The sequence below is a fragment of the Salmo salar genome, chromosome ssa24 (assembly GCF_905237065.1).
Source record: "Salmo salar chromosome ssa24, Ssal_v3.1, whole genome shotgun sequence".
Taxonomy (NCBI): domain Eukaryota; kingdom Metazoa; phylum Chordata; class Actinopteri; order Salmoniformes; family Salmonidae; genus Salmo; species Salmo salar.
The window spans coordinates 17967181-17982596 of record NC_059465.1 but is presented as its reverse complement, the minus strand read 5'-3'; the positions used below and the strand labels follow the sequence as shown (position 1 = coordinate 17982596).

Below are 15416 nucleotides of genomic sequence, written 5' to 3'. Positions count from 1 at the left end.
GGGAGAAAACTATGTGGATATATTGAAGCAACATCTCAAGACATCATTCAGGAAGTTAAAGCTTGGTTGCAAATGGGTCTTCCAAATGGACAATGACCCCAAGCATACTTCCAAAGTTGTGGAAAAATGGCTTAAGGACAACAAAGTCAAGGTATTGGAGTGGCCATCACAAAGCCCTGACCTCAATCCCATAGAACATTTGTGGGCAGAACTGAAAAAGCATGTGCGAGCAAGGAGGCCTACAAACCTGACTCAGTTACACCAGCTCTGTCAGGAGGAATGGGCCAAAATTCACCCAACTTATTGTGGGAAGCTTGTTAAAGGCTACCCGAAACGTTTGACCCAAGTTAAACAATTTAAAGGCAATGCTACCAAATACTAATTGAGTGTATGTAAACTTCTGACCCATTGGGAATGTGATAAAAGAAATAAAAGCTGAAATAAATCATTCTCTCTACTATTATTCTGACATTTCACATTCTTAAAATAAAGTGGTGATCCTAACTGACCTAAGACAGGGAACTTTTACTAGGATTAAATGTCAGGAATTGTGAAAAACTGAGTTTAAATGTATTTGGCTAAAGTGTATGTAAACTTCCGACTTCAACTGTATACTCCCTCTGCCATTGGTCTTTGTCGGTCATTGCAAATGTTACTTGTTTTCCTGAGAGGAATCTCCTACTATTTCCTGAGTACTTTATATTTTGTACTTTGGGTTCGCCCTGTGACTTTTTGTTTATGAAGATATATTTTGAGCACAGCAGCGTTTGGGTTTCGTCCCGCTTTGATCTATGGTGCTTAAATAAACTCAGTAGTTCTAAACCTGCGACTGCCTCCTGCCTACTCCTCTCTACACCAGTGACTGCCTCCTGCCTACTCCTCTCTACACCAGTGACTGCCTCCTGCCTACTCCTCTCTACACCAGTGACTGCCTCCTGCCTACTCCTCTCTTCACCAGTGACTGCCTCCTGCCTACTCCTCTCTTCACCAGTGACTGCCTCCTGCCTACTCCTCTCTACACCAGTGACTGCCTCCTGCCTACTCCTCTCTACACCAGTGACTGCCTCCTGCCTACTCCTCTCTACACCTGTGACTGCCTCCTGCCTACTCCTCTCTACACCTGTGACACGAATGATGCCATTGGAAACACTTATCTTTATCTTTGATTGCACCAGCCAATAATACATCACAAGAAATACTCAATAAAATACCAAGACACACCGACACTAAAGCCGGACATCATCATGAATGTAAACTAGGTGTTCATGTAAAGCCTCATTGCATCTGGGTAAGAAACGACGAATCATCCTGGGTAAAATAAATCGTACTGCGATGCTCCAGCAGATGCTGTGGAAGGGGTTGCTTGTTTTTGCCACTATGTCACCACGACCTCACCATACTCTTGGCAGTAACAATGCCATCATGCCATAACGACTATGTGCAGAAGATACAGGACATAACAGCCAATGCATGAATTAGCATTAGCATTGCATCGGCAAGGTGATGAATACAGAGCCTTAACATGCACATGCTCCCATGAAAGCAATATCGGTAGCCATGCCATAATGCAAAACTGTGCGCAGATAATGAAGCAAAGATGTCAGCTAACACCTGAATGTGTGAGCATTCACCATAGCACAAAAATTGCAGCATGAAACACATGAAGAACTAGTATGTTTAAACCTGAAGATAAAATGCAAGCAGAATAATTAATATGAGCTAAAACATGACTAGGATGAAGATTTCACTACAATAGCATTCCATACATTAGCATATGATAGAATAGATAGTCACTAGGCTGTCACTACAATAATACTACTAGATTGCAAGATAGGCAGTCCCTCCCTGTCGGTCTATGTCAAATGCATGGCGCATGATAGAAGCATCGCTATAAATCAGCTTAACCTACTGTTGATAATGATGAAGTAAATATAACTACATTACTGAAATTATACCATAAAATGTATGTAAATAGGTGACTCATTGCAACAGCACTAATGAGCTTGCAAAAACGTTGGTTGCTCAGAGCAGAAAGCAGCAAGGTGTAGTTGTACAGGCACACTAATCCAGACCAGTCTGCACTTAAAGTGAATGCATTTGACCATAAATCATTTGTACAAAATGTAAAAAGTAACTGCCCGGCGCAAGTCACACTAATGTGACATATGACACCATAAAATGTATTGCTAATAGTGTACCTTGCAGCAGTCTAATGAGCTGTGTGACATGTAGTTATAGCTACACTATATATACAAAGTATGTGGACACCCCTTCAAATGAGTGATTTCGTATATTTCAGCCACACCCGTTGCTGACAGGTGTATAAAATTGAGCATGCAGCCATGCAATCTCCATAAACACACTTTGGCAGTTGAATGGCCTTACTGAAGAGCTCAGTGAAGAACTCTAGCGACTCCTTGTGGAGCTTGCAAGCTGACTTTGGTCGTCAGTTCGACAGTGTTTCCTCCGACACATTGGTGCGGCTGGCTTCCAGATCTCAACCTTCGCCGAGTCCAGCGATGAGACAAGATCGTAACTACTAATTGGATATCACGAAAAAGGGGGTAACGCCATGGGCCATAAAAGTTTGAATACATTGGCCATGCTGGCAATCCAGCATGACTTCTGCCACGTTCAAAACAACTGGAAACTCTGAACTGGGAAATCTCAAACTTCAGTGAGCTCAAGACAACTGGGAAATCGGATAAAATTAGCTCCGACATAAATTTTTTGGATTGAAATGTAGTTTATGTCATGGAAAGAGCAAGTGTATAAGTAAGTGACTATTTACCAGTGGTGCACTACATTTTTGTTTGTTTTGGGGATGTCTGTAGAGACGTGGGACGGTTTTAAAATTGTATTTTGTCCGGCATCTCGCAAACACACTGTAAGCAGTGTCTGACTCTCTAGTTGCCGACTGCGAGCTGGGGTAGTTCGTTTAACTTCTCAGGCCCTCTGTCTGTACCGCGAGATGGCTGGGTTAGCCGTTTGAGAGACTGGTGAAAGTACGCTAAAAAAGGCAAATCTGGGGACGCAGGCGAATATAACGAACAAACCACTGTTCACGATTCCACTCTTTCACAAAGAGGCAGGTACAATATTTAGACCAGGGCTGTTCCTGGAGAGCTGCTGTCCTGTTGGTTTTCACTCCAACCCTAATCAAGCCCACCTGATTCTAATAATTAGCTAGTTGATTAGCTGAATCAGGTTAGTTACAACTGGGGTTGGAGTGAAACCCTACAGGAAGGAAGCTCTCCAGGAACATGGTTGGAGAGCCCAATTTTAGATGTTGACCCATAACTGATTTTCTTTGAGTACAAAATATATATACTGCTCAAAAAAATAAAGGGAACACTTAAACAACACAATGTAACTCCAAGTCAATCACACTTCTGTGAAATCAAACTGTCCACTTAGGAAGCAACACTGATTGACAATAAATTTCACATGCTGTTGTGCAAATGGAATAGACAACAGGTGGTAATTATAGGCAATTAGCAAGACACCCCCAATAAAGGAGTGGTTCTGCAGGTGGTGACCACAGACCACTTTTCAATTCCTATGCTTCCTGGCTGATGTTTTGGTCACTTTTGAATGCTGGCGGTGCTTTCACTCTAGTGGTAGCATGAGACGGAGTCTACAACCCACACATGTGGCTCAGGTAGTGCAGCTCATCCAGGATGGCACATCAATGCGAGCTGTGGCAAGAAGGTTTGCTGTGTCTGTCAGCGTAGTGTCCAGAGCATGGAGGCGCTACCAGGAGACAGGCCAGTACATCAGGAGACGTGGAGGAGGCCGTAGGAGGGCAACAACCCAGCAGCAGGACCGCTACCTCCGCCTTTGTGCAAGGAAGAGCAGGAGGAGCACTGCCAGAGCCCTGCAAAATGACCTCCAGCAGGCCACAAATGTGCATGTGTCTGCTCAAACGGTCAGAAACAGACTCCATGAGGGTGGTATGAGGGCCCGACGTCCACAGGTGGGGGTTGTGCTTACAGCCCAACACCGTGCTGGACGTTTGGCATTTGCCAGAGAACACCAAGATTGGCAAATTCGCCACTGGCGCCCTGTGCTCTTCACAGATGAAAGCAGGTTCACACTGAGCACATGTGACAGACGTGACAGAGTCTGGAGACGCCGTGGAGAACGTTCTGCTGCCTGCAACATCCTCCAGCATGACCGGTTTTGCGGTGGGTCAGTTATGGTGTGGGGTGGCATTTCTTTGGGGGGTCGCACAGCCCTCCATGTGCTCGCCAGAGGTAGCCTGACTGCCATTAGGTACCGAGATGAGATCCTCAGACCCCTTGTGAGACCATATGCTGGTGCGGTTGGCCCTGGGTTCCTCCTAATGCAAGACAATGCTAGACCTCATGTGGCTGGAGTGTGTCAGCAGTTCCTGCAAGAGGAAGGCATTGATGCTATGGACTGGCCCGCCCGTTCCCCAGACCTGAATCCAATTGAGCACATCTGGGACATCATGTCTCGCTCCATCCACCAACGCCACGTTGCACCACAGACTGTCCAGGAGTTGGCGGATGCTTTACTCCAGGTCTGGGAGGAGATCCCTCAGGAGACCATCCGCCACCTCATCAGGAGCATGCCCAGGCGTTGTAGGGAGGTCATACAGGCACGTGGAGACCACACAAACTACTGAGCCTCATTTTGACTTGTTTTAAGGACATTACATCAAAGTTGGATCAGCCTGTAGTGTGGTTTTCCACTTTAATTTTGAGTGTGACTCCAAATCCAGACCTCCATGGGTTGATAAATTGGATTTCCATTGATTTATTTTTGTGTGATTATGTTTTCAGCACATTCAACTATGTAAAGAAAAAAGTATTTAATTAGATTATTTCATTCATTCAGATCTAGGATGTGTTATTTTAGTGTTCCCTTTATTTTTTTGAGCAGTGTATTTTTAAAATCAGATGAGAAACAATTACTAAGGTTCAGACCTCAGTGTCCTTGTATGTAGTTACGGCCAGGTTAGACACCTACTTGTTAAGAATAGGGAAGGGGTTTACAAACCTCTCCTCAAGACCCCCAGCCGTTCCATGCATTTGAACTATTCCACAGCTAGCACACCTGATTCAACTGTTCAATTAATCATCAAGCCCTTGAGTATGTGAATCAGGTGAGCTAGTTCAGGGCTACAACAAAACTGTGAAATGTCTGGGGATTCCTGAGGGGGGGAGGGTTTGAAAGCCACTGGCCTAGGGCCTACATTGTCCCAAAAAGGTGTATTATTCTGTAATGGCGAGCCCCAGAGGTAGCCTGGGGACCACCAGTCTGTTTGGTATAACAAGGAGTGACATGGATGGCACAAACATGTTTGGTATGGCAAGACGTTGACATGATAGCATGAATAGATCTGGGACCAGGCTACCCCAGAGGAACAATTGTGTGACCTGCATACTTTTGGTAGTGAGACAAAATAAATTGTGCCGCTTGTAGCCTATTGTAGGCCTACTTCATATACCAGTGACAATTCTGTCGCCTTGTTGCTAAAAATTGGTGTGCTAATGATTTTTCAGAACCACCAGGATCCTCTTCAGAAACCAAAGCTGCAATAGATGGTCCATTGTCATTGTGACTGCGTTGTTGATGGGCTTCCTCTTTATGATGATGGACCTCAATGTCCCACCTCCAGATAGTGCTGACTGTGGCGTATGAATCACACAGACTGGCACTGGAACACCTCTGCCACACCACCAGTCACAGCCCACTGTGGATGTTTTCAAGTGCTCCCTGAATGACAGCATGCAGAACATTCTGTCCTCTATCCCACCTCCGCACCGTAACTTCCTCATGTACAAACACTGCAGGACATTCCCCCGCCTGCTGTCTCCGAAACCCTGTGAGAATAACCTCTTTCTCCTGCTGGCCAATAAGTCCACAGCCATCCAGGTGGATGGCAGGATTGCACTATGGAGCACTTGTGGGAAGAGGGTGTACTTTCAGGGTAAAAGTGGGAAACTGTTGTTCTTAGTAGGCAAGTCATCAGACAGAATACAGGGATTCCCGCTGCAGCAGCTACTGGCGTATTAGAACAGGCAGTTTGGGGACATCCTGCAGTGGGATTTTGAGGACAGGTTTTTTCAACCTGACCCTGAAGGAGGTTTATTTCCTGAACTGGTTCAGCCTGGAGTGCCTGCGGGCCCATGTGTTCTAAGGGGACGATGATGTTTTTGTTCACACCAGCAATCTGCTGGAACGTTAAGTACCACAAGCCCTCTGATCAATTGTTCGCTGGTGATATTATTCCAAGAGCCTATCCAATCTGGCACATCCAATGGATGTACTTCATACCAGTGGAGATGTACCCTAACAAGCCAGATCCTCCCTACGCTGGCGGTGGGGGCTACCTGATGTCACGTCAGACTCCTGAGCCTGGGAGTGGCAACGTCCAGCGCTGATTTGTTCCTCATTGATGTCTTTGTGGGCATGTGCGTCACACTGACGCACGCATCAGATCAGCACAGATGGTTAAAGAACCATTTAAGAGTACAGAGGTATTGATGGTACATTTTAAAAACAGGTAAATTGATTTAGAGGTAATGATGTGAAACAAACAGGTCTATTGTGTTCTAAGGGGGGGATGTCGAGAGCTGTGGTGTAAAATTAGACACGGCAGAGGCAAAAAACGTATTACTTAATAGTTTTTAAAGGGAACAGTGATTAAAACGGCACCATAGCTGTAATCTGTGTAATGTATATTTAAACGTGATGTCATAACTCTAGCTGAAACCATGAAGTGCTTACAGTACAAGTGGTCATTTCCAAGGCTTACAATCACTTTCTTTTCAAAGAAACTGTATTGCTTAGCATAGAGTACTCAGGAAGTAATTGTGTACAGAAAATATTTGGTGAGAGAACTTTTAAAAAATACTGTAATATGACATTTGTTTGAAGGGTAAATTCACATGAGCTCCTGCAACTGTTATGAAACAAACTTAAAATGTATCCATAAATGTCATTTATTTTTGTACAGATATTCAACAATCAAAAAGTTAGGTACAGAAATTCATGAGCATCATACCATCTGTATACAATATTTTATCCTTAAATTATAATTTAATTATGCATTGTTCTTGTAAAGGCCATTTAAAAAGGAACCAAGGATTTTAAACAGAGGAGAGGAATAAAGTGTGTGCAGTGCTTTAGGTTTGTTTAGCGGCTTCAACCTTGACCACCATCCCACACGGCCGAGGTAGTTTTTTTTTTTTTTAAACAAAAAATCAAAATGGTGTTGTTTCACTTCTCCAACCCTGCCAGGCAACAGGCGCCAGCCACGCCCCTCTCCATGCCTGTCCACCACACAATTATCACAGACAGATTGACAAGGCAACTTTTTTTTTTAAGTACAAAGTATGTCCAAGTGTAAAAAAATAAAGTATAGCCTCATCTTTTGCACACACTGAAGAGGGTCGCAACAAAAACAGCGGATTTTTTTTAACAAAAGTCCTCTACAATTCCCAATGAAAACCTTATATCACAATACGTCGGCATTTCTGCCCCTTTCGCTAGTCAATGACGTGTGGGTGCGGATAATTAAGTTGATTGTTTTGAGACAACATCCTCCCATTAGAGCGCTTAGGGGCTTGTGCAAGAAAGACTTTCTGCACAAACAAACACATGCACACACCCATACAGTAGAAAACTCCATGTGCACTTGCGCACCGCAAAAGTTGAGATTGTGCCAAAGATGGTTCTAGAAGGCTTTAGATTAGAAGGTCTGGTCGTCGTTACAGGAGTCAGTCCAGTGTCCAAAGGCCTCACAGATGTCACAATAAGCTCTCTCCTCATCCTTACTGCCGTGGTAGGTGGTGTGGGGTGGGGAGTCCGGCATCTGCATCTGAGTGGGACAGTCTTCTGTATCATGGAGGTCGAAGCAGTCACAGATGTCACAGAAGAGCCTTGGTGGAACCTTCTTTTTGGAGGGACCTTCATTAAAACCGCTGAAGAGAGGGTGGGAGACATACAGGGTCAGGGCGTGAGTATGTACAGAAGACTAGACAAATGGGCAAGTACTGTATGGGGGGGCAAACTAGGACTATGATGAATTGTTAAAATATAAATACTGCTTTATGCTCTGAACTAACTTCATAAAATTAACAGAAAGTGAAAAAGTATGAGGTTAGTGTGGGCTTGAACTTGTCTGACTCAGGGTTAGTGTTTAAAAGCATGGGAGAAGGCTGACCCGTCATAGTTATCAAGCTCTCTTGCATTATTCCCATTAAGGGAAGCCTCTGCCATCTTCTCCAGCTTGCCCTTAAGGTCTTCATTCTTCTTCTGCAGGTCCACGATAACCGAGTTCAGGAACTCGATCTGCCGCAGACAAGAAGGGAAATCACGGACAGTAACACAGTTCTTTATGCTCATACGGCACAAACTTCAGTTAAACATAAATGTAGTCAATTTAGAACTTTGGAAAATGGAACAAACAGGTCATCTAACAGCATCCACATCCCATTGAGTGCTAATATCACACAAGCTGTTAATAAATTCACCCCTTACCCCCACCCCGCTACAAGAATAACAGTGAACCATCACCTTCACTAATGTGCTTGTCCAGTTTCTAAGTTATGAAAACAAACCCCACATCCTTGATTGAGCAATAGTAAAGAGGGCAACACTGAACAGAAAAACTCTGGATCGTCCACCAATGAGAAATTGTGGCATCCAGGCATGCCAATTTGCTGGAAATCATAACTCTGGTACATTTCCTTTATGAATAGGATATGGTGTAATTTTTTTTTTTAAAGCTAATTGTAAATATATCCGTATGGTAAATTATGTCAGAGATAAGGCCTAATTCCTCCTTGGGAGACGACCAGAAATGTAAACCAACAGGAACTTTTAGGAATTATTTTCCAGCACACACAACAGCACAGATGGAACGAGAACCATGGGGAAATCTAAAGACAAATAGACATGCATGAGTGGAGCTGATGAAAAAGAGTAACAAACCGCTGCCTGATTTTCGGGTAGCATTGCCAACATCAGTGACAGAGGAGGAGGTAAATGAGAAAGAGGAGAGGGAGGAGACAAAACAGATCAAAATTAGGACCCACCTAAAGCCAGACAACAGACTCAAGTCATCACTGACAGAGAAAATAGTAGGCAAGCAGTACAGCTAGACTACATCATAGTAAGTAAAGGGATGATGATCTATGTATAAAAGCCTGTTAGATTATAAAAAATGTTTATTGATCTGCCAGTATATTCATTTAGAGACTCCAGTCAACGTTTTGATGTTAACTTTCATGTGTCCTATCAATTATCATTTGATTATTCACCATGGCAACCAATTGTTAGTATAACTTATTTCTCAGTCCAGTTGGCTTTTGTGGAGATCAAACCCTTTTTTATTTGCAGGGATATTTGTGCATTTTTGACCAAATACCACACTCTGTTTCATCTTTAAACTCCTAGACTGGCTTCTTCTGTGATCACTCTTTGACCAGAGTGCAGTCAGGTATTTGTTTACTCCCAGTGGCCTATCCACACAGAGAGTACCAGACTCTGTTTCATGGTCCTTCGAGATGGATGATGTACATCGAGACTGAGGACAACCAGATCTCCCAAGGGACCCAGCCCCGAGGAGATGAACGTCCACGACGGCAGATACAGCAGCCTAAACGACTGGATGACTACATAGTCAACCACCCACGCACTCGAACAACCACTCCAAGTGGGCATGCCCACCGAGGTGAGGGTATTCTAACTGGTGAGCCCTCCCCCACAGGTCAGCTTCAGGCAAGCCACACCCTCAAAGAAGAAGACCTTAAGGAGGATTCTGATGAAGACGATCATCACCAACCTCAACAAAGCGAACTGTTGAGCCCAGTGCAGCCACAACAAGGTACGGCATTACAATCCCCTCCAAGGAAGGGGGTCGCCAGCCCCCAGTCAACAAAGCAGTAATGGCGACAACAGTGATCACTCATATATTCAAGTTCATCTTAAGAAGATAGCACTTGAAGAACTGGGACACCAGTTAGCTTAAGAGAGAGAGGCAGCGCGATTTAATTCCGAAAAAGAGATGGAGAGACTCAAACTCACCATGGAGAGAAGATACCAGGAGATGCAGCTGAAGAGTAGAGAAAGACAATGGAGGGAGCAGCAACGCCTTCGCCAGGCCCAGAACAAGCTGAAGAAGGCGGCGCGGCTTCTTCAGCTCCTAAAAAAATCATGTGAAGGGCACTCCGGATGGCCCCAGACCAGCCACCCGCTCATACCAGAGCAACCTCCAGCATAATCCCATGTCATGACACCAACCAAGGACGTACCTCAGGTCCAGGTGTCCACAACCATGGTCAAGTCAACCAGAGCGATGCCTCATCCTTGCTGCTAGGCCCACACCGTTGGATTGATCCACCTCCATTGTCTAATTAGCCAGCTCTCGGCATCAACTGCTGGGCATGCCAGCACCACGTCTGTTCTTATCCTCCAAACGGTCTTGGGACGGCACCACCACACAGGCTCAATCCATGCCAGCAGCCAACACCTGCGGTGCCTCTAGCACCTGTGACTCCAGGCCCAAACCTAATGGACCTAGTTGTAGCCTCCTCCTTTCGCACTGAGGATGACCAACGACAAGTACAGGTCTCATTCCTCGTGGCAAGATCTCGAGTGGCACCCAAGCGCCAAGTCTCAATGCCCCGCCTGGAGCTCAGTGCTGCCGACTGGAGCCCAACACTAGCCCGTCTTCTGCAAAACTGAGGTTACTTTTTAGGTCCGCAGGACCACCCTGTGGTCAGATTCAACAACCCTCTTGAACTGGCTTCAAATCGGAATCGTGTCATTACAAAGTGTTTGTCGGCACCAGAATCGCTGAGATACAAGATCTCACTGATAGCGGTGTCAACATATCTCCACTCCCTAACAACCCAGCAGACGACATTACGAGGGGGAAAACTCTGGCTGAGCTAACCCGTCTCACCACTCAATGCACCGACCTCAATGTTCTGACCAGAATGGACACAGATACCTTCCCGATGGCTCTCCGCCGCTTCATTTCCCGACGAGAATAACCCTTTGAGATCCTGTCGGACAATGGGACCAATTTCTGAGGGGCGGACAGAGAGCTGCAAGAGTCCTTCATGGCCCTCGGGCCTGCACTCCAGGAACAGTTGGCTGAACAGAAGGTCACCTTTCGGTTCAACCCCCCGAATGTACCGCATTTCAGAGGCGCCTGGGAGAGGGAAATAAGGCATGTGAAGTATGCTCTTCGTGTAGCAGTTGAAGACAAGTCACAACATGAAGACGTCCTCCTGACGATCCTTACGGAGGTGGAATGCATTCTGATCTCCAAGACCCTTGGCTGTTTCAGCAGACGTAGCAGACTTGATCCAGTTAAACCTAATCTGCACGATGGAACGGCATGATGCTTCGCTCCCACATGCCGTATATGCAGACAGAGACCTTCTTGGATGACGGCGTTGGAAGCATAGTTAGGTCCTGGTGGGCCACTTCTGGACCCAATTAATGCGGAACTATTTGCCAAGTCTTCAGCAGAGGCAGAAGTGACGGATTGACACTCCAGACTTGAAGGTTGGACAAGTGGCCATGATAGTGGGTCCTCAGCTACCACGAGCTTTGTGGCCCATCGGACGGATAGTGAAGACGATACCAGATGCAAGGATCTGGTCAAGGATCGAATCTACCTGCGTCCTGTAGCCCGATTGGTGGAGCTTCCCACCATGTTAGACAACGCAGACCTGCCTTCATAGAAAGGAAGATGGGACGGCTGTATAAAAGCCCATTAGATTTGAATTTAGAATCCTCAAAATGTTATTAGATCTACAAAGACATTTATTGATCTGCCAGTATTTCAATTTAGAGACTCCGGTAAACTGAGGTTTCCTTTCATGTGTCCTATCAATTATTATTGGATTATTCACCATGGCAACCAATTGTTAGTATAAAACCAGAACTTATTTCGCAGTTCGGTTGGCTTTTGTGGTGATCAGACCGTTTTCATTTGCAGGGATATTTAATGCGTTTGAGTAAATACCACATGTATACTCTGCTTCATCATTAAACTCCTAGACTGGGCTCCTTTAGTTTAGTGCACATGATCGTTTTGTGTTAAACTGTTCAGAGGTTTGTGAGGCCCAAAAATAAGGTTTCATTTCACATAACAAATCAATCGTCAGAGGTTCTACAGCAAATTTAAATTAAGCCTATATTGCCAGCCATGGACATCAGTTTCAGCAGAGTTTTAGCAGAGACCTCATTGCCATTTCATGAGCAAAACGTAATTGCTTTAGATGTAATTACCATAACACTGCCAATATGAAAGTTGACATGATCATAGTACGCAAAACATCCAGTGCATGTCATATGGCAATAGTATGGAAACATTAAGTGAATGCACAAATCGTCCAAAAATATACATATTGGTACAAAACCAACTGAATGGCATACCCAAGTTGTGTTTTATATACCAATTTTTGCTAAATTGGGCCATAATAAGTCATGCATACCTGGCTCTCTGAAGCCTCCTTGTCGTCCTTTAATTGGTGCAGAGCTGCATCACCTGAAGGGAAAACATGTATATTAAGCATTCAGTGACAGTGGAGCTCAATCTGTAGAGTTAAGTTTTGACTGCCCAGTCATACCGGAGGCGCTGGTAAGAGTATCCTGTTCTCCTGCAAGGCTCTTCTCCAGGCTCTGAACGCGCTCCTGCAGCCGCGACTTGTCTTTCTCCAGAGACTGGACAGTAGACTTCAGTGTCTTTGCTGTGGCGCTCTCCCCTCGCAGCACTGAAAACTGCTCAGAGGGAAAAATACAATACTATGTCATATACTGGCCATTTTGAGCCTGTAACCGAACCCACAAATGTTGATGCTCCAGATTCACAACTGGTCTAAAGATGGCCAGTTTATTGCTGCTTTGATCAGGACAACAGTTTTCAGCTGTGCTAGCATAATTGCAAAAGGGTTTTCTAATGATCAATTAGCCTTTTAAAATGATACACTTGGATTAGCTAACACAACGTGCCATTGGAACACAGTAGTGATGGTTGCTGATAATGGGCCTCTACGCCTATATAGATATTCCATTAAAAAAAAATCTGCTGTTTCCAGCTACAATAGTCATTTACAACATTAACAATGTCTACACTGTATTTCTGATCAATTTGATGTTATTTTAAAATGGACAAAAAATGTGCTTTTCTTTCAAAAACAAGGACACTTCTAAGTGACCCCAAACTTTTGAACGGTAGTATACAATGAATATAGTATACACATGCTGAAAAAAAAACATTCTCCTGAAAAGAGAACTCATTACAACTCCAGACCTAATAAGACTACCCCAATGCTTTTTGGCCTAGAAATAGTGCCAGGAAGCCTGCCATGAGGTTAGGGAATTAAAATGTCTAGAAATAGGGAAGAGCTCCAATTCTTACCTCACTCTTTAGGGTCTCCAGCTCCTGATCCTTCTCGGAGATCAAGGCACTGCTTTTATGGATGGACTTCTGGAGGGAGGCTTTCTCCTCATCTAACTGTTTCTTCAAGGCGGTCTCTCTGTCAAGGACAACACACAATTATTATGAATAGAGTTTAACCACTCCAACAAGGACTAGTGGAGCATTGACCATGCATAATCTGTGTTAAATCTAATGTATATTGGAATACCACCAGCAGCCAATATAATGTGACTTTTACCTGCAATGAACTGTGGCCGGTAGTTTAAGTTTGGTAAAGATCGATCTATATACAGTATATACAGTGTGGTCTGAAATTGTTGACACCCTTGATAAACCTTTCACTATTAACAATAACAGGGGAGGTTAGCATGTCTTGGGGGTATGATCTTTGACACACAAACTCGCACTTATCATTATTCACTATTCATTCAGGATTATCCCTAATCATGGTAGCATCCACATTAAATGTAGACTTGTTTAGAAACAATCTATTTTTATTTACAATAAATGTGACTCCAAAATGACACCATACATTATTTACCATTCATTTTTATAATAATCTGAAACACAACCAAAACTAACTGCAAATGCATTCAGCAAGTTTGTAGAGTCACAAGCTTGATGTAGTCATTGCATACTAGGAATATGGGACCAAATACTCAACTTTTGACTACTTTATTTACAGTTGAAGTCGGAAGTTTACATACACCTAAGCCAAATACATTTAAACTCAGTTTTTCACAATTCCTGACATTTAATCCTAGTAAAAATTCCCTGTCTTGGGTCAGTTATCATCACCACATATTTTAAGAATGTCAAATGTCAGAATAATAGTAGAGAGAATTATTAATTTCAGCTTTTATTTCTTTCATCACATTCCCAGTGGGTCAGAAGTTTACATACACTCAATTACTATTTGGTAGCATTGCCTTTAAATAATGTAACTTGGGTCAAATGTTTTGGGTAGCCTTCCACAAGCTTCCCACAATAAGTTGGGTGAATTTTGGCCCATTCCTCCTGACAGAGCTGGTGTAACTGAGTCAGGTTTGTAGGCCTCCTTGCTCTCACACACTTTTCAGTTCTGCCCACAAATTTTCTATGGGATTGAGGTCAGGGCTTTGTGATGGCCACTCCAATACCTTGACTTTGTTGTCCTTAAGCCATTTTGCCACAACTTTGGAAGTATGCTTGGGGTCATTGTCCATTAGTAAGACCCATTTCCAACCAAGCTTTAACTTCCTAACTGATGTCTTGAGATGTTTCTTCAATATATCCACATAATTTTCCATCCTCATGCCATCTATTTTAAGACGTGCACCAGTCCCTCCTGCAGCAAAGCACCCCCACAACATGATGCTGCCACCCCCATGCTTCAAGGTTGGGATGGTGTTTTTCGGCTTGCAAGCCTCTCCCTTTTTCCCCCTAACATAACGATGGTCATTATGGCCAAACAGTTCTATTTTTGTCTCATCAGACCAGAGACATTTCTCCAAAAGGTACAATCTTTGTCCCCATGTGCAGTTGCAAACCATAGTCTGGCTTTTTTATGGTGGTTTTGGAGCAGTGGCTTCTTCCTTGCTGAGCGGCCTTTCAGGTTATGTAGATATAGGACTCGTTTTACTGTGGATATAGATACTTTTGTACCCGTTTCCTCCAGCATCTTCACAAGGTCCTTTGCTGTTGTTCTGGGATGGATTTGCACTTCTCGCACCAAAGTATGTTCATCACTAGGAGACAGAACACGTCTCCTTCCTGAGCGGGATGATGGCTGCGTGGTCCCATGGTGTTTATACTTGCGTACTACTGTTTGTACAGGTGAACATGGTACCTTCAGGCGTTTGGAAATTGCTTGTGTGGAGGTCTATAATTTATTTTCTGAGGTCTTGGTTGATTTCATTTGATTTTCCCATGATGTCAAGCAAAGAGGCACTGAGTTTGAAGGTAGGCCTTGAAATACATCCACAGGTACACCTCCAGTTGA

At 44.1% G+C, this 15416-nt stretch overlaps 1 protein-coding gene across 8 annotated transcripts in view; it reads right to left on the bottom strand.

Moving 5' to 3' along the window:
• Nucleotides 1-6958: 6958 nt before the first annotated feature.
• Nucleotides 6959-15416, bottom strand: part of LOC106585282 (CAP-Gly domain-containing linker protein 1) — a 49844-nt gene continuing 41386 nt past the window's right edge. For 7 of the 8 annotated variants that reach the window (XM_014171341.2, XM_045706859.1, XM_014171351.2 and 4 more), the window contains 6 exons: nt 13415-13532; nt 12624-12774; nt 12489-12541; nt 8968-8973; nt 8198-8325; nt 6959-7955 (listed from right to left, as the gene is read on the bottom strand). In XM_014171341.2, the coding sequence (XP_014026816.1) occupies nt 7724-7955; nt 8198-8325; nt 8968-8973; nt 12489-12541; nt 12624-12774; nt 13415-13532 (688 nt within the window). In that variant the 3' untranslated portion in view covers nt 6959-7723. The remainder of the gene's footprint in view (nt 7956-8197; nt 8326-8967; nt 8974-12488; nt 12542-12623; nt 12775-13414; nt 13533-15416) is intronic. The other variant, XM_014171342.2, reaches the window with a different exon arrangement.